A 20,821-nucleotide genomic window follows, 5' to 3' on the forward strand; every position below is an offset into this window, starting at 1 on the left:
TGAAGTACTCAAACAATTGAACCTTGAATTCTTCTCATGTTTGAGCTGGCTAACATTGTTCGCTCATCGATAACATACTAAAGTCTTTCCTTTCAAACACAGAGTTGCTGCCATCAAATTTTCTTTCTCTGTCATCCTTCTTGTCCTGTAGAGCCTCCATCTGGACTTCCATTCTTTGAGCTTTTTGTAACGTTATGGTTGTAATAGTTCGGTATGATGCTCCACCTACTCTTAATAACATATTTCACTACACTTTTATCCTCAATCCTCCTGATTTCACCAACCGTAGTGATGCTCGAAACTTTGGCTTCAACCCTTTAATGAATTTGTCTTCCAATACTTCTTCGGATATCCCTCTTAAAAAATTGCATAACATCCCAAATTTCTCCTTATTCTCCATGATGAATTCTTACTTGACCAATGCAAAAAAAAAAAAAAATGCTCAAATAAATCTCCTTCCCATGTGGTTCTGAAGTACTCAAACAATTGAACCTTGAATTCTTCTCATGTTTGAGCTGGCTAACATTGTTCGCTCATCGATAACATACTAAAGTCTTTCCTTTCAAACACAGAGTTGCTGCCATCAAATTTTCTTTCTCTGTCATCCTTCTTGTCCTGTAAAGCCTCCATCTGGACTTCCATTCTTTGAGCTTTTTGTAACGTTATGGTTGTAATAGTTCGGTATGATGCTCCACCTACTCTTAATAGCATATCTCACTTTTATCCTCAATCCTCCTAATCTCACCAAGCGTAGTGATGCTCGAATCTTTGGCTTCAACCCTTTAATGAAGTTGTCTTCCAATACTTCTTCGGATATCCCTCTTAAAAAATTGCATAACATCTGTAACAGTGCAATCAAAACACTATAATAAAACTAATTAATGCATAAATCATATATATATATATATATAAAAGAATAGCCAAGACTATATTATAAGAGTCTCCGGCGATCTTTAATGTAGGGCTGTCAATTTGGCTCGTTGTTTGTAAAAAGCTCGTGTTTGACTCGTTCGTTAAGCTTAACGAGCCGAATAAGAACAAATTTTTAGGATCGAAATGTAAACGAGTCGAACACGAATAACAGTTTGTTCACTCGTGTTCGGCTCGAAATGGCTATATATATATATATATTTTTTTATATAACAATATATTACATATATTATTTATATAATAATATATTATATATATTTATGTCTAAATTTAAATCATAACATCTCATATGGCAATGTGGTTAGTGTTTTCTTTTATATAGGTTTGACCCAGATTCGAATCCCACACTTTACATCTATTTTTCTTAATTTTAGTTTAACGAGACTTCTTCGGATATCCCTCTTAAAAAATTGCATAACATCTCAAATTTCTCCTTATTCTCCATGATGAATTCTTACTTGACCAATGCAAAAAAAAAAAATGCTCGAATAAATCTCCTTCCCATGTGGTTCTGAAGTACTCAAACAATTGAACCTTGAATTCTTCTCATGTTTGAGCTGGCTAACATTGTTCGCTCATCGATAACATACTAAAGTCTTTCCTTTCAAACACAGAGTTGCTGCCATCAAATTTTCTTTCTCTGTCATCCTTCTTGTACTGTAGAGCCTCCATCTGGACTTCCATTCTTTGAGCTTTTTGTAACGTTATGGTTGTAATAGTTCGGTATGATGCTCCACCTACTCTTAATAACCTATTTCACTACACTTTTATCCTCAATCCTCCTGATCTCACCAAGCGTAGTGATGCTCGAATCTTTGGCTTCAACCCTTTAATGAAGTTGTCTTCCAATACTTCTTCGGATATCCCTCTTAAAAAATTGCATAACATCTCAAATTTCTCCTTATTCTCCATGATGAATTCTTACTTGAACAATGCAAAAAAAAAAATGCTCGAATAAATCTCCTTTCCATGTGGTTCTGAAGTACTCAAACAATTGAACCTTGAATTCTTCTCATGTTTGAGCTGGCTAACATTGTTCGCTCATCGATAACATACTAAAGTCTTTCCTTTCAAACACAGAGTTGCTGCCATCAAATTTTCTTTCTCTGTCATCCTTCTTGTCCTGTAGAGCCTCTATCTGGACTTCCATTCTTTGAGCTTTTTGTAACGTTATGGTTGTAATAGTTCGGTATGATGCTCCACCTACTCTTAATAACCTATTTCACTACACTTTTATCCTCAATCCTCCTGATCTCACCAAGCGTAGTGATGCTCGAATCTTTGGCTTCAACCCTTTAATGAAGTTGTCTTCCAATACTTCTTCGGATATCCCTCTTAAAAAATTGCATAACATCTCAAATTTCTCCTTATTCTCCATGATGAATTCTTACTTGGCCAATGCGAAAAAAAAAATGCTGAAATAAATCTCCTTCCCATGTGGTTTTAAAGTACTCAAACAATTGAACCTTGAATTCTTCTCATGTTTGAGCTGGCTAACATTGTTCGCTCATCGATAACATACTAAAGTCTTTCCTTTCAAACACAGAGTTGCTGCCATCAAATTTTCTTTCTTTGTCATCCCATTAACAGCAAAGTATCTCTCCACGTGATAAACACAGCTATAAACATCATCTCCTTCAAAGATCTACATCTTCAACTTCCTCATGCGCGAGTCTCCTAAATTTCTTTGACCGAAGTTCATTCCACCCATAAAGCAGGGGTTGGTTTCTTTTCCTCGACCCGTATTGATTTCTTTTCTTCCATAACTCTGGCACACCCCATAATCAGCTCGATCATCCCCATAAGCTCCAAAATTACAAAAGGCTCTAGTACGGTTGGATGCAGCCCTCTGTCGGGTCGCCCCCACCATGGATCCCTGCTCTAGGTCAGAAACTTTTAACCTGATCTTCTCTTGCCCCGAATCACCCGTCGTACCATTTTGTCTGTTGCCTTTCATTCCAACTGTTTGGATGTCATGTCATTCCTTCGTAGTGCTAACTCGAATCCGCTTCCCATTCCTTCACCTGTTCTCGCAGCTGCAGATCCACCTTAGACAATGTTATTGCCCTGATGTCATGTGAATTACTTTTGACTGTTATCGCAATTGTTCGTTCCAAACGTCTTCGCTAAATCTCGTTGTAGGCAGTGGAAGATTTATGTGAAACTCTGCAATCTTCCTTGTCATTTCTTCTAGGGTTATAAACCTTCCCTCCAACCTTCCTTCCATTGCTGAGAAACGCTAGACTATTCAAGATCTGATTTGACCGACCTCTTCCGTTATTTTTTTCTCCAAAGCATCCACTTTTTTTCTTACCATTTCTCCTAAACAATGTTGAAACTCCTTTATGCTAAGATTACAAGATTCAGAATTTCTGAATGCGGATTCAGCATGTACGAAACTCTAGACGTTGTAATCCTGAAATTCCTATATGCGATTCGGTGGAACTATTAGAAGTCATGCAAAACTATGGAAGTTGTAATTTGAATTCCTGTAAGTCGCAGATCCTGATTATGAGTTTCTGTCATAAGCGATACAGAACTCATTTACGTCGTGATCCCGATCACATATTTCAATCAAGAGGGGTGTGGAACTCCTATACATCGTGATTCGTTGTTGCTTGATCCAGGTGTTTCCTTCTCCACAAGTTTCAAGTCTCTATAAACCACGATACAGTCTTTGCCTTCGCAAAATTTGTAATTGCAATCCTGTCGTTGCCTTCTCCACGAAGAAAGAATGAAGTTTTGGGTCTCTGTACGTTGCGATCCTATCATTGACTTCTCAATGAAGAAAAAAGTTTTGGGTCTCGATAAGTCATGATCCCATCATTGCCTTCTCCACGAATAAAGTTATTCAGTTAAGGGTCTCTGTAAGTTGTGATCCCGTCGTTGCCTTCTACGTGAGGTATTACCGCGACTATATCACTCAGATCCTTCGTAGCCCTCTGTTGTACAAGATCATGTCGTCACTTCCCAGCTAGCTCGATTGCAACTTTATCGCAATTTGAATCGTCATGATGTTGGGTCACAAACATTGGATCCTGTCGTAGGCTTCCCAGCTCATTGGACTAGTAATTGTTTCGTGAGGCTTAGGCCACACCACTAATCCCCTCAGCTTGAATCACGAAAATTCTATAGAAATGCAGTGACCCGGTATTTGTTATCATAATTGAACGCTTTAATACCACTTTGATAGGATCCAATAGAGATTTTCCAGAGAAATTAGATCACAAAATAATTTTATTTCATGAACACCAACCAACACAACACAAATACATAAAGATAAGCACCTACAATTAGAGAGGTAGGCAATCTCTCCCATATCCTACAATTCAAGAGGTAGCGGTAATCTCTCCCAACCTTAAACCTAAGACTCAAGACCCAATCTCCTGCATAACCCAAACCCTAAACTATTAGGCCCTATTTATATCAAAAAATAATAATAATGAAGGATTAAATTGCACTTAGGCTAAAAGATAATATTATCCTTAAGCTAGGCAACAAAGTAACAATACTCCCCTCCCAAAAAGACATTGACCTCGAGTTGGAAAAAATTATTGCTGAATCAAGCCATGTGTGGCTTCTGCTCATAAATTGGCTTACGTCTGATTCGCGTCGTCACACTAGAACACTCGTTATGGCTTTGCTTTAACTTCTCAAAAGTATAAGTCGTTGCTACCCCCACTGAAAGTTATCCTTCTTTAAGTTTTTCGTCCAAGAAAACAATCAAATTATAACCATTCACGAACTTCCGGTAGTATCATGTAAATCTCATAACCTTCTTGAACTCTTACAGGTTTTTGGTGGTGGCCCCTCCAACATACCCGCCACCATAGATGGATCCACTGACACCAGAGCTTGCACAAACTAGAGTCAACCGTGAAGCACCACCATCTTATCTCCCTCATGAAACTCCATGGTTAAGAGTTTTCAATTATCTTAGTCTTCCCAATGGATTGCAACCATTTCATACTCAATATCACGTTAGTGCTCCCTAAAGTCAAGAGAAGAAATTCGTCGATCACCAGAATGTCTGATAAGTTAAAATTACTCTTTTACAAACTCCCCTGCTCTTCTATACATGTCTCATCCCGATCATGACTCCAAAACTTTCTATATCCACCATCACAAGCCTCAATTGTTTCACTATTTGAGTAGAGGTGAAGTTATGAGTAGCCCCACTATTTATCAACACAACAATATCATGCTCTATGCTCTGCCCCTAAAGTTTCATAGTGTGGTTCGGTGTAAATCTCACCATCCAATTCAATAAGTCTTCTGCCACATCTAAGAGGGTGTTCTACTCCACCACAACCTTCTCTGTTTCTGCATCCCCTGCCTCCTCGTCACACACTACGAGCATCTGTAATATCTAATCCTTGCAAAGGTGTCCTAGGAAAAACTTCTCATCAAACCAAAAACATGACCACTTGGCCCGCTTCTCCTGAATCTATGTCTATGTAAGTCGTGAGGGTCTTCCCCAATCATAGCCCTTTATTTCTGTCATGTAGAGCCTCTATCTGGATTTCCACTATTTCAGCTTTTTGTATCGTTGTGGTTATAATAGTGATGCTCCACCTTTGTTGCTCCTAATAGTCTAGTTCATTGCATTTTATCTTCAACCAACTGCACTAATTCCATAGTTTTCTCCAATTTTCGGGATCTCAGCAGGCGAAGTGATGCTCGAGTCTCTGGCTTCAACCTTTTATTGAAATTGTCTTCCAACAATTCTTCTGATATACCTCTTAAACGGTTGGATAACATATTAAATTTCTTCCTATTCTCCATGACGGATCCTTCATGAATAAAAACAAAAAACTACCCGTGTAAATCCCTTCCTATGTGGTTCTGAAGCACTCCAACAATTGGACATTGAATTCTTCTCATGTTCAGATTGGCTAACGTTGTTCTCTCCATTGAGACCATGCTAGAGCATTTTCTTCCAAAAAAAAGAGTCACTGTCATCAATTTTTCTCCCTCTGTCATGAATTTTCAGTTCCAATTGTGAATGTACAAATCGGATCTTGTCCTAACTTGAACGGATTCATCTCCTTATATCATTAGTGCAAGGCCTAAATTTCTTTGATTTTATTATTCTACGTATTTTCTTATTGGCTAGTGTCGTGATTTTGTTTACACTGGGCGCAAAAAAAATTAATTATGATAAGTTTATGGCTTCAAATTTATTCAATTGCTACAATATTGTTTGGGTTATAATTCTAATATTTTTTATGTTGAGTTTAAAGGAAGTTGTTGACATATTAAGTGAAATTGTGAATCCTAAATTCTTAAATGTACATTGACACAAACATGCACGCGCACATGTGTATGCATGTGAGAAGTTCATTAACAAAATAAGATTTTATATATGTATAAATATTTAAATGTAATATATTTTACAAAATTATCTTCAAACAACATTCAATGGATAAGAATAGAAAATAAAAAAAGAAGTGGGCTAAAGTTTATATTGACGAAGATATGCTGACATTTTTTTTTAATTTACATATGATATAAATATGCTTGTATGAGTAACACACACACACACACACACACACACACACATATCAAACAAAGAAGAACTCAAATATTGATGGCCAACCTTAAAGAAGAATGACAAATTATCACCAAGACCAAAACAATAAAATAAATACTACGAATATCTTACAAGATTATGTGCAAAGGAACTTACTTCAAAGTTGCGTGCAAAGTAGCACGAATATTGTTGTTCTCAAAGTTCCTATTAACATTTCTAGTAATTCGTTGAAGCTGACTGCCATTTACAGATGATTTCTTCTGCAGCATTTGCTCCTGCAGGAAATACATAAAGGGCTGGTAAACAGAGTGCTCGCTGTATTTTTTCTCACGTTTTTTAAAGACATGATTACATTATTTAGAATGACCTTGTCATGAATAAGCATTTGAAAGCTCCCAAGATGCTCAATTTGCTCTTCATAAAATTTCTTCCTCACCAAGCATTGCAGTGCAGCTGTGAATAAAATAAAAATAAAATATTGACAAATTCTAGCGATTCAAGCATGCATAGGTTTTTCCTCCAAAATTACCAAATATTCCATGTAAACGTAAAAAAGTGCCACAAAACAAACATAAAAAATATGATTGGGCCACTTTGGAGCATGTGGTTATGGTTTACAACAAATAAAATTTAGTCTATGATGACCAATTAGGCTCACTGGCAAACACACCATTTAGTATGCAGAGAAAAAACAGAAAGAACTAGTGCAATCTATATAGAGCATGCCAATAATTTACGTACAACAACAAAATCATAGCCAAAATGTAGCATGCCAGTACTAAATTCCAAGAGACTTAGTGATACTGAATTTAAAAATTTAAAGTAATTTTCACCAGGTCTATTTTTTGCCTTCGTAAATTCTTTGGCTCTCTCAATCTCTACAGCAATCTTTTCTTGCAAAATAATCTCCTTCTTCTCAAGCTTTTCAAATGCCTGCAAATTGATAATCATAGCAGACATAAATGTAGCTTATCTAGGAAAAATTCTATAAAACTAGAATGAAATATTATAATGCACTTCAATACTGATCCACACTTAGGACCTTATATTGTTTGGTATTCCCCCTGTTTTTTTTCCTATGAAAATCTAAATTTCAAAGACAGTTAAGTGTTTGGATAACTTTTTCCACCCACAATATGAAAAATTACCAACCCAAACGAAGCTGCATTCTGGAGAAAATTTTAAAATAGATATCAAAAAGTTCCTTCTGAAAAAAGAAGGGTTGATAAAAGTTCAAAATACACTGAAATTTATGCCCTGGAGCTTCATTTTACATAGTATACAAATAAACACAAAGATAAACAAAAAAGCTTTAAATAAAGGAGTGTAATTTTATTTATTCTTCAATATATGTATATTGTATAGTATCACATATTCATATTTTCAGACACATGTTTTTTATGAGCTATATACATAGAGATGCTCCCCAATTTATTTCACTGAATGAAGTATCAAATTCTTAATTTTTAATCCACTCTACTTAATTTATTTATGAAATATAATCAATTTATTATATTGTAAAAGAAAAAAAAGGAATGAATGAGGATGCTTATATCTTTGGGGACGATAAAACAGCTCATTAATAGTTAAATCTTTTTATCAAACAAAAATCATGTTATTTGATTTTTGTATATCATCCACACCATAAGCACAATAAAAAAAATTCCATCTACAATACTCACGACAATTTTTTCCAGATGTTTTTCTATAGTAATTTCTCAACCATTTATACCAACAACAGCCAAACCAAAATTTGTTAAATCCCAACGTTTATAAGAATTTAATGGAATTAAGGGTTTCCCCTCTCATAGTTTTTTTAATCTTGAAACAAATAGCCAAATATTTATCAATATTTAGAAAATTTTTATAGTAACTAAAAAATTTTTATAGATTTAGAAAATTTTTATAGTAACTAAATCTACATTTAAGGGATTTACTATGTCTAATTGTGGCCACCAAAGAGCCTCTAAATCTCACACGTCAAGTCTTCTATCAAAATCAGTCTGAAAAAACAACATAAACATCTACATTTCCATTGAAAAAGCTGTATCAATTTCAATTTTCTTTCAAGTAAGAACTTCTTCCTATTTCAAAAATTTCACCTTTATCTTCCCCAATCCAAACCAAATGTTCTCAAACATAATACTGGTGTTACGATTCCCTAACCCTGCTTTAAAGACTTACAACCATTACTAGGAAAGAAAACTTAACATGAAATGGGTGATTGAGTTCTGGAAAAGAACTATAAAAAATAAGATGGGTCTCAATGTTATGCCCTAAATCCATTAATAAAATAACAATTCGGCAGAATGTTCATCCAAACTTTAACAAGACACACCAATCTTCAATAGATCTCACATGAAAATTCTATCAAAAACCAGGTTGTCTTCTGCTTCAAGGCCCAGGCTACCAATATATTTCCAACGAAAAACCTACAACCATTTCACATTGTCAATCTAGAGACTAATCTATATCTATAAAATTCACTACATTGGTCTCATCGAGACAGAAATACCCAATCCGTAACTCTAACACAAGGATTTCCTAACCCCGCTTCCACTGCTTACAATCGCAACTAGAAAATAAAAACCCAAGGAATAACTAAGTCATTGATAGTGAAAGTTGTCAAAAAATGAGTAACGGGTCCGAAAAATACCCAACGCCGGTGCCTTTCAGTGCCCTACTCTATATGGAGGAGGAAGCCAATTCGAATTGAGACGACGGATAATAAATAAAATAGAAGATAAACCTGCTGAAGCTTGCTAGAGGAAGAAACGGAGCTCGAATCCTCCTTGCAACGCCGGAAGATCTTAGCGAACATTGTAAGAGATGACGGACCAGTGAGATTAACAGCTGGGAAGAGGAACGAAGGAAGAGTGTGCGTTGAGTGTGAGAGTGCCGATAGATGGGAGGCAAGCGGAACTGCCCTTTTACCCCACGTTCAAGATCGTGTCCTTTGTTTCTGCCATGGGCTGCCCAGATAGTTCGGCCTGCTGGGCTACTGGACTCAAGCCAGATGAACATTTTAGCGATACTGTCTCGTTGGGCTTTTTTGTATTTTATTTGTTTAATTCACTTTAAAATCATATTTATTCCACCTTAAATTCATGTTATGATTACTGAACTTTGAATGGGAAGCTTGTTTATAAGAATAAATGAGTCTCTTGAGACTTTACTATGAAATTTTATTGCACATCATAATTAAAAAATAATAATAACTTAACAAGATTTAAACTTTTAATAAGTTCATTAAAAGTTCCAGAGCATTATATCGAACAACTACCTATAAAATCACATGGGTTGCAACTTGCTTCGTCCTTCACAATTTATAAGCAATACTAATTTTTAAATATCCTAACCATGTAGGACTAAATGTTCAAATAAAAATGAAAATCAAGTTATCAAGAAAAAACTTTAAATAATATTAATTATGGTCATGAATAATTTGAGTAATAGACTATTTACATTTATGTGTTCAATAATTGAGTATTTATAAAAAAAATCAAATTATTTGATTAATTAATTAATTGAACTTGAATGAGCTCTTTTTGAGTTGAGCCATGAGTAGCATGTTAAAAAATGAATGTTTTTGTTACTCTACTACTATGTTCTTTAAGCTCTTAGTCCACTTATAATTTAAGGGATACCCTAATTATTCAAACCTTTGTAAGATGATCTCACCACCTATACATAAAAAAAAAGGTGTTTAATTTATGCACATGCTACATAATCTTTATGAAACTACATATCTAATATATACCAAAAGTTATAAATAAATAAATAAATGCACGTACACACACATCTAATATCTAAACATTTGTATTTATTTATATGCAACTTTAGTGTCTGAATTATGTCAAGGCATGTGCATGAAAGAATGTATTTTAGTTCAAATAAATTAATCTTATTGATAATTTTATATGATTTAGTTACTAAAATTTTATATAAATGTAATATTTAGAAATTATATAAGTGAAAACTTAAGGATTAAGTAGAATGCGATATGTATGTCAAACTGCTTTGTTTGTTATATAACTATAATATCTAATCATATCAAAATGTTGATATATATAAAAGTGTAGTTCAGCTTAAGTAAATTAATATTACTGATATTTTTATATAATTTAGTTACTAAAATTTTATATAAATGTAATATTTAGACTTTAGATATGTGAATACTTCCCCACAACATAAAAAATGATATTTGGTTAGTTCAAGTGGGTTTTAATTTCTCTATTTTTAAGATAATTAAAAGTAGGGGAGACTTTGCATTGTTTTACAATTTTTCGAATATTGATAGTAAAATTTTGTAGTATTTCTCTTCAATTTTCTTACTATGGACTTAAATTTACTTGCTTTGTTTGATGAATATCTTATCTAAGGCAAACTAGATCAAGCCCACTATAGCCACTTTTAATATAGACAAATGTGACATGTATAATTTATAAATGCAACCATTCAAATCCTCAATTATTCTAGATTTAAATCTAATAGTTCAAAAAAATATATGCTACACCATATATCAAAAGCCAATACTAACACATTTTGTTGCTAAGATAGGCTACAGCTTTCTTTCCAATCCTCATTAAGCCAACTATACATAGAGAAATTTATGAATTTTTTTATTATTCTCATAGCATGATTTTTTTAAGGGGGGACAATAATATGTAAAACTACCACATTCCACCACCTCTTTATTTGCACATAAGGATGTTTGTGACATAATTCACGAAATCAAATCTAAGCTCCCATTCTAAATTAACAACAACAATTATCCATCCATGCGATCATTGGATAGGGTTGCAAACGGAGCATTCGATAAGCTTCTTATAGCTCAGCTCTATTAAAGCTTGTTCATCGTCGTTTAATTAATTAATTAAATGAGCTTGATCACTCTCATAGGTATTCTATTACTAAATGAATGGAATTCAACATCATGGCATTTGGTTCATTTATGTCCATGTATAATGTCATTTAAAACTCGATTACTGTTCGATTAGGCCTCAATTACTGTTCGATTACAGCTCATTCATGAACACTACCTTTTAAATGTTGAATTTTAGGCACAACTAGCATTTTTTGATTTGGCATGTTTACTTTTGATAACAAAGTTGCTTGTAAAAAGCTCAAGGAAGTCTCAATTAAAGCTGCATTAAGACTTGATTAAGACTTATTTATTTATTAAACAAGTTGTTGGTTAATAAGCTTGATAAACCTTGTATAAACTAAGCTCGAATTGAGCTTGATCAAAATATTCATTAATGAGCTTGAGCTCAAATCTAATCTTAAAAGCTTGAATTGCGCTCGAGAGCTTGAATTGAGCTCGGGCTCGAGCTCGAGCCCGATCAAAAAATTTATAAACAAGTTAGAGCTCGATGAAAATATTTATAAATGAGTTTGAGCTCACACGTAATCTTAAAAGCTTGAATCAAGCTCAAGCTCCAGTAGGCACTTGCTTAGCTTGGCTCGGTGCATTTGTAATCCTACAATTGGGTTCATGGTAAAAACTCTCGAGTGTTTTTTGAGAATTAGATCATTTCTTTATCTCAACTTGCTAAATCTATTTTAAAGTGTTGTTATTCATGATTCATATAGGAGATTCATGTCTCGCGTACATCACAATTTTTTTGTTAGTCTTATTACATGCCGAAAAATTCACGATCATGGAGTGGTGATTAATTGTCTTAGTATTATATGAAATTTCAGTACACAAAATAATATATATATATAACCAATTGTTGATGTTATATATATATATATATATATATATAACACAGGAAGACACCATAACTTTCATGTTGAAAAACACTTGATGAGAAAAAAAAACATGCGGCATAACGCAGTCAAAGTAATATCTTATACTTTTGTAAGTATAATGATAGAACCTTCACTCAGAGTGCGTGTGTGATTAAAATCTTTTACTGAAAACTAGACTTGTCTTTACATGTCTTAAAATAAATCAAGTATTAGGAAATTCAACACTAGTCATTGTTTGGCTACATAAAATAGTTGTAAGCAATGGTTGTCCACAACTAGTGGTCGACGGCTACATATGGTAATAGCGGGCTGTGCTTGACAGTGGTCAGGGGCTGCAACAGTCAGTGGTCGATCGTTGCTGGCGGCTATGAAGACGGTGGTTACTCGTCGAGTCTTCTCTCTAGAACAAACTATTGAATTTCACTTCACTTTTTTTCTTCTCCTCTCACCCAGTGAAGAAAGATGACTTCTTTATAATTCTTTGATAGAATCATTTTGATTTTTTGAAGCATAACTTCTCTAATAACCTGATCAAGCGGTTTATGCTAATCTCCTTTGATCATAGGTGATTAACATCTTTTAAGAATTTGAGAGTTGTAATGACCTCGGAATTGAGCGATCTTAGGCTCGTTGGATTCCTCTCATCAATATGCTTCATTCGACTATAAATATATCAAATTTTAAATTCTTTTGATCATTCAATTACTGATAAAAAGCTTTCAATTTTGCTTCAACAATTTGATTTGAGCATGATTGGACCTAGATGGACCCAATTTTAAATTTTTTGAGTTAGTCTTGCTGAGACGCTCAATTTGATTATATATTTGATAAGATCAGATCTCAGATGATCATGAATTTAAAAGTTTCTTATTAAAAAACAACAGCTTTCATGCTCGTTCATATAATTTTTCGATATAACAAGTCTCACTGACAATACCAAATTCTCTAACTTTGAAAATATCACGACATGAGACATGAGAGATATTTTTTTTTTCTTTTATAGTATCGATATAGACTTATTACTTCAATTTGATTGATATTTTGTGATTTAAATGATTATGATATCCACAATATGCATTTTGTTCCACTTGCATAATTTTCAAGAAAATTAAACTAATAAAATATTATATACCTATAAAACTTAGATAATTTTGTTTACTTTCCAATTTTAACCAAACAAACGGTTACTTATCTAATTATTCAAAAAGTTTTATGCCAAACTAGTAACTCAAGCCGTTTTTTCACTCATACACTCTTAATTCCCACAAAATTTAGAGAGGGAGAGAGGGAGAGAGGGAGATTCTTATTTTTTGCAATGGAAGGCTTAGGGCGTGCATTCGGTCAGTTCGGCAGGATCAGTCTGGATATCTTACAAATCATCAAGAAATTGACGATTCATATAACCTATCCAAATAATTTTTCATGAGAAACAAACCAATCAAACCGATTTTTTATCAGCTCGGATTATAAGAAACAAAAATTAAATTTTAAATCAGTTAAAACAGTATTTTTATATCTTAAAGTAAAATATTCGCTATACATTTCGGTCGCTCGTTCCACCGATCTTCTGCACATATAAACCGGTTTTCAGTTGGTTGGTTTTTTTTTTTTTTTAAATGAACCGTAACTGATAAACTGAACTATACAAACTTTAAACCCGAACATCAAACCTTTATTTTAAAAACCGAACCAAATCAATAAATCGGTTCGGTTCCGACCAGTCTTTTGGATTTATCCAAATATTGCACACTCCTAGTCTCAGTTCGGACAATTGAAACAGTGGTCCGGAAAGTAAATTTTAACCCAAAAAAAAAAAAACATAAATCATTTCAAATAAAGTCTTATGCATTTATATATCTAGTTCCTAAAATTTGATATTCACACTTATAGCGTCTTGGTGTCATAAACCTATGCATGAAAATATATATTTTACATTTAAAAAGTTATTAAAAATTAGTATTTTTAACGTGATATGAAATATGTGAGTGTTATATAAGTAAATATGAAAGTTTAGGTATTTTATATGTAAATACATAACATTTGTGCGGTATGTATGTGATTAAAACAATTTCGTGTGTATGTGTCATTTATCCTCTATTTTAATCTCGTGTGTATTGGTGGCAATATTTGTACAACCCGTTATTTTATATTTGATAGACCTAACAATGGAAACTTATAATCCCTGTCGAGTGATGTTCATCAAAATGTCTAAGTTCTTATTAAAATTTCGACTCATTTTTTCCCTGTATTAAATTCTCAACTATTTCATCAAAATAATCTCATTAATCATGATTATTTAAAAAATAAATTAACCAGAATATCAATTTATTTCAAGTAATTTGAAAATCCAATTCGAAATTCCAGCAAATATTTTAACCGGAATATCATGCACAATTGCATTCCAACTAATTTAGTTGTATATGAATTTTTACACGTATCATGGAGCTTACTTCTCAAAGTGGTTGAATTGAGTCCGTTTGTTAAAGTACATGACTGAATCAAACTCATTTGCCGAAGTGGCTGAATAGAACTCATATACCGAAATAGTTGAACCCCTCTCTTACACCCATGGGGGTAGCCTAGCCTGCATTAAAAGCATTGTCTGACATCAACATCACGATATTTTCATCAATATATCACGAATGGGAGCCATACATTACTAAAGACATCTCATCATGATTAAATTTTAATTGGTATTCCTCGGTCTAGCTATAAGAAAATAAAATATAATTCGAATGTGTAATGCTTATGATGATTTAAATTAAGTTACATTATAATTTTTTTAGTGAAAATACACGTGAAAATATAACTAATTTATTTGGAATATATTATTCACTCGTTAGATTCGCCTATATTTTACAGGGGCATTAGCATATACACCACACGATTCTTATGTATTTACATATATTTAACATCTAACTTTCAATTTTACATTTATTTTCTTATATCACATAAAAAAATATCATTATTTTATTTACTTTTTTTAAATGTGAAATGCAACTTTAAATGCATAATTTTTTTACTTCAAAGGTTTATAAATATAAGAGGCATTTACATACATACCTTGATACAACCCAAAATTCTTATGTAATTATATTTCTAACCCCTAAACTTCTTAAACTTATAGCGCTCAAAAATACCGTTACTTTTAATAAGTGAAATACGCATTCTCATGATCATATAAGGTGGCTTGTATGCAAAAATTAAAGTTCAAGGGTTAGATATGAAAATAGATAGAAATTGAATGGTGTAAACATTTGTAAATCTTCCTAAATATAAATATGAAATTTAAGTTTTATATAGGGATGTCAAAACGGCTCGTTATTCACGAACAGCTCGTGTTCGGTTCGTTAAGAAGCTCGTGTTCGGCTTGTTTGCTAAGTTAACGAGCGGAACATGAATGAAGATTTGTTCGTTCGTGTTCGGCTCGTTTTGGCTCGAAATACTACTCATCAATTGAATGAGTAGTAGTTTTTAAAAATTAAATTGACTACAACGCTACAAAGATTTATAATCAATTAAAAATAATAATTAACAAAATAGAATAAAGATTGTTAAATTATATTCAAACGATATTTTAATATAAACAATAATTTTTAAATCTTGCCCCAATCCTTGACATCATATGGCTATGTGATTAGGGTTGCCAAAACGATTCTTTGTTCTTGACAGCTCATTTTCGGTTTGCTAAGCAAACAAATCAAACACAAACACCCTCGTTGCGCTTGAAATATAAACGAGCCGAACACGAGCTGAGCCTAGGCTTGCTCATATTCGACTCATTTACACCATTAGTTTTATATATGTAAATACAAAAGAATTTTGCGATATGTAATATTATTTAAAATAAATTCAAAAATTAAAACTATGTATTCACTTCAAATAAAAATAAATATAATTCTCCAAAGTTGCAAGCATTGAAAGTCAAATATAAGGAAACTAAATGGAAGCATCCGAGAATAATTCCCCCACGTGCGAGGCAACCTATGTCAATTTTAATCCGCAGAAAATGACATAGGTTGCCTCGCGTAGCTTAAACGTATCCAAAGAATTTCCGGTCCGGTCAATACAAAACAACGCCAAGACAAGCCAAAATCTGTGGCCTGCATACAGCCAAAATTTTCTATCGGGCGTGCGAACAACGATCACGATGCAGCAGAAGATTGTATCTCCGTTATATCATTGCATCGCATCCATTGTCCGCATTTCCGGACTCGGGACAGAAAAATCGCTCGTGTGAGCCTTGATCAATAAAAAAAATGAATACCAAATTATTTTAATAGAAATAATAATAATTAAAATTTTAAATTTATTTTGATCAGATACAAAATTTTTAAATCATTCATGAAATATTTTTGACATTTTTTTTTCTTTTTCATTTGCTTCTGGAAGATTTTAAGATAATCTATTTTAATTTAAGATGAAAAAAAATTTAATCTCAAACGCATAACTCATTAATTGAAAATAAAATTATTAATTATTTATTTGTATATAATAATTATGTTAATATAAATTAAATAACCATTTTATTTATTCTAAATAAACTTTAATAAAATCTTCCTGATAAACTTTTATATTATTTTTCGAATGTCTGCTCAGTAATTAAGCCTAGAAGTCAGTCAGCCAATAATTTCATTGACGTGAACTGTGAGGTCCTCCCTAAATGAGAAGGCCTCAAACTTAATAAAATTAAAAAAATAAAAGGAGCATTTACATACATACCTCCAAATTCTTATGATTTATTTTTTATATTCTTTTTCATTTATACCAACCAAAAAATTCATACATGTAGCGCATCAGAAAATTCATGGTGATAAAAAGCTATTTTGATGACTTAGTATTGCACAAAGATCCATCACATGTTTTGATAATAGAAAAGTAGCAGGATGAGGCACCAAAATTTATTATGTGGAGAAATACGTGAAAGGAAAAAAATTTAAGGGATCTAGCCCAATTAAAATAATTCATTATATAATTGTAAGCACATAGATTCACTCTTTATTACTCACAAATACATAATAATAGTTCAACCAATAATCGCCAAAATTGGGCTACAACATATGTAGTTTTGGACTATAATATCAATAGTTGACCACAAAAGCCGCACTTGGAAATTGTAACAAGGGATGCAAAAAGCTCGTTGTTCGTGAACAGCTATTGTTTGACTCGTTAAGTAGCACTTGTTTGAATCATTTGTTAAGTAAGAGAGTTGATCACGAACAAACTTCTTAAGCTCAAATTATAAACGAGTTGAACACAAACAATCATTTGCTCTATTGTGTCCAGTTCGTTTTAGCTTAGAATAGAGAGTTTATATATATTATTTATATATATATTAATTTTAAATCATTATAGCTTTTGTAGTTGTGGTTTTGTGAATTTTGTTGAATAGAAATGCTTTAGTTTCGAATCCAACATCATATATATATTTTTTCTTATTAATTAAACAAGCTTCCAATTAGTGTCTAGCTTGAGCTGAAAAAGAACATAAACATTTATTTTGGTTGAACACGAACATACAATTCACGAGTCATTTCAAGCAAGAGTCAACTTTGAACAAACTAAAATATAATTAAGTTGAGCACAAACACATGTTCAATTCACTCAAGTCTTCTCGTTTACACCCTTAGCTGTAATAATAGTAGTTGGTCACATATGTCATAATTAGTAGTTGCAATGTCGTCAATTAGCTCCAAAGGCCGTAGTTTGAAGTTATAGTAGTGGTTGTTCGCATAAGTCATAGTCGGTGACTATATCATGTTTTTGAGAACGAGGTTATAGTTTTATTTTGACATTGCATTTAACAACATACAACGTAAGAAAGATGCAGATGTCAGGCCTAACCATTGTATTCTGGCTACGATGGTCGTAATTAATGTTCACTGGTGGCCAATGGTCAACAACTCTAGGTGGTGACAGCCGGCGATGATTGATAGTGGTTGGCGACTATGAATGTCAAAAGTTATAAGTCCCTAGAGTTGTCGCATATATGTAAAATGAAATATACATTTTAATGAATAGCTAAGGTCCCATTTATCTAAAAGTTAACATTTAAGTGTTATACATGTAAACACAAAAGAATTGAGTGGCATTTATGCAATCCTTCCAAAATAAAATGAGGGCCCATATGAATGAGATTGTTAACTAAAAAGACTTATGGTATAGCTCATATGGTAATGTTTGGTTATCATTAAATGTTTCTATATATCTAACAACTAAACTTTATTATTTACATATATAACACTCAAATCTTTAATATTATAAAAATATTATCATTATAACTTTTTTTCTTATTACAGATTCTTTCGCATGAATTATGACACTAGTACTACAAGTATAGCTATCAAATTTTTAGGTGTCAGACATATAAATTTATAATTATTATGTGTTGTGTATATAAGAGGGGGACGCGCGTATCGTGGTATGTTGGTAGAGCAGCCTCTCTGAAGGTTGCAAGTCCTCTCGGATAACGGGTTTGAATCCCTTAGTATGTATGGTGTGGGATTCGAATATTTAGCACACATAGGGATGATCGGGGCTCATCTAATAGCTTTCGGTCATTCCTTTTTAATATATATATATATATATATGAACAAAAAAATTAATAAACTATTTTTATAAAAGATATGTAAATTCAAAAGTATTCTAAATAAACTACGGTTATAAAAATACTCATAAGTTCAAGGGTATTCTAAATGAATGACTTTTATAAAAAACTCATGTAAATCTAAATGAGCTCCTAATTGATTATTTTTATAAGGTTGACATAAGCTTAAAGCGAGTCCAAAAAGAGATGAGAATTAAATAAGCTTATCTAGTTCTTATCTCTAATATCTTTATGTTTATTAATTTAAACTTAAGTCCTTAAAAACAAAATTTTAATAAACAATAAAAAGAACCTTTTAAATATAAAAACATAATAAAATTTTTTAAGGAAAATCTTTCTAAAACTTAAAAAAATGTAAATATGAAAATCATGAATAGAACTTTTAAATCATATAAATTCAACATAGATAGTAAACTAAACACTTAAAATTAAACATAGAAGGAGAACTAATGAAAAACACTAGCTTAAGATACTATATATTTGATCTAGGTTCGAATCTCACATTTTACATCTATTTTTCTCACTTTCTCAATTTTAGTTTAACGAGTCAATTTCGAGTCAAACACGAGCCGAACGCGAACACGAATATTTAAATCGAGCCGAACACGAACACACTGTTCACGAGCCGATTTCGAACACGAGCTATTTCGAACGAGCCGAACACGAGACCCTACATGCAATTGATTTTATCATGGTGTGCAATTGACAAAGTCGGCACTCCCCCGAGCCTCGCGTGTTTAAAACCCTATATATATATATATATATATATATATATATATATATATATTATGAATCACATATTTTAATTTATAAAATCTCGTGTAATACCATAGAAAGTTTCGGACGTATAATACTTTGATGATAATAAATATAACATATATTCTTTAAATAAACATAATATACTATTTTCTTGACCACTCAACTGTTTTGGGGTAAGTCACACTGTTTTGCTCCTCGTGACCCTTTTTTCATTCGTCATGTGACATTAATATCATCTTTTTTTAACCGGTCAACCCTTGACTTTCAGCATAATTACTTTACCAGATTCAAAGGAAAATAAAAAAAAACAAAATAATTGTAGCACAAATTCTTATGTATTTACATATCTAACACCTAAAGTTTGATATCTAGATTTATAACACCTTGATGTTATAAATTTATGCATGAAAAATGTGTATTTAATTTTAAAAAACTGATAATAACATATTTTTTTTTATGAGATTTTAAAGATCTCAGTGTCATGCATGTAAATAAAAATATTTTATTTTATGCATTAGATATGTATGCATGTAAATGCCCCAAATTTATTTTTTAGGTCTTTTAAAACCGAAAATTGAAAAAGATTGAAAATTTAAAAAAAAAAAAAAAAAACTATCTAATGCTCTAGTTCTGAAAATTTTTGGCTCCCTTATTGTCAATTTTGGAGTGCATTTTTTATTTGTTTTTATTTAATTTTTAAAACATGTTTCACATTTTTTATGTGACTTTTTTTACTAAATTAACTTGTGAGTTAAATTTACTTTCAGTCAATTTAAAAATAACCTAACTTAATTGCAATATCACAAATATATTTTATTTTAAATTAAGAATAAATAAAAATTAAATACAATGACAAAATTATAAAAAATGTCCTTTATTGATTGTTAAATAAAAAAATTCTAGTTTATTTAAGGTATGCTTCGGTTTGGCCAAATTAGAATATATATAGTTGAAGCCTGAAAACAATAATTTTGCTAGTCAGTTTAGAGATCACATTAAATAAACTGATGTGCCTATAATATATATATATATATATTCTGTGTGTGTGTGTCGCTTATCTGAGAGAGTTGGACGAGCATTCGCTTCAACAGTGTAAGTTCCTCTGCTATGGGGTTCGATACCCCCTGCGTGTAGTGTGAGGTACCTAAATTAAAGTCGCATGAGGGATGATTGGGGCTCGACTAATAGCCTTCAGCCATTCTTATATATATATATATATATATGTCTGCTCAGTA

General features: G+C 32.3%; 1 protein-coding gene across 1 annotated transcript in view; it reads right to left on the reverse strand.

Annotated features, from left to right (window-relative positions):
• LOC110028647 (vacuolar protein sorting-associated protein 32 homolog 1-like) overlaps positions 1-9,363 on the reverse strand; it is a 13,364-nt gene extending 4,001 nt beyond the window's left edge. Inside the window, exons 1-4 of the mRNA XM_020730581.1 lie at positions 9,213-9,363; positions 7,297-7,396; positions 6,831-6,916; positions 6,620-6,738 (exon numbers count right to left, since the gene is read on the reverse strand). Coding sequence (XP_020586240.1) covers positions 6,620-6,738; positions 6,831-6,916; positions 7,297-7,396; positions 9,213-9,284 — 377 coding nt within the window. The 5' untranslated portion in view covers positions 9,285-9,363. The remainder of the gene's footprint in view (positions 1-6,619; positions 6,739-6,830; positions 6,917-7,296; positions 7,397-9,212) is intronic.
• Positions 9,364-20,821: the final 11,458 nt, after the last annotated feature.

This window comes from Phalaenopsis equestris, unplaced genomic scaffold, assembly GCF_001263595.1.
Source record: "Phalaenopsis equestris unplaced genomic scaffold, ASM126359v1 Scaffold000517, whole genome shotgun sequence".
NCBI classification, from domain to species: domain Eukaryota; kingdom Viridiplantae; phylum Streptophyta; class Magnoliopsida; order Asparagales; family Orchidaceae; genus Phalaenopsis; species Phalaenopsis equestris.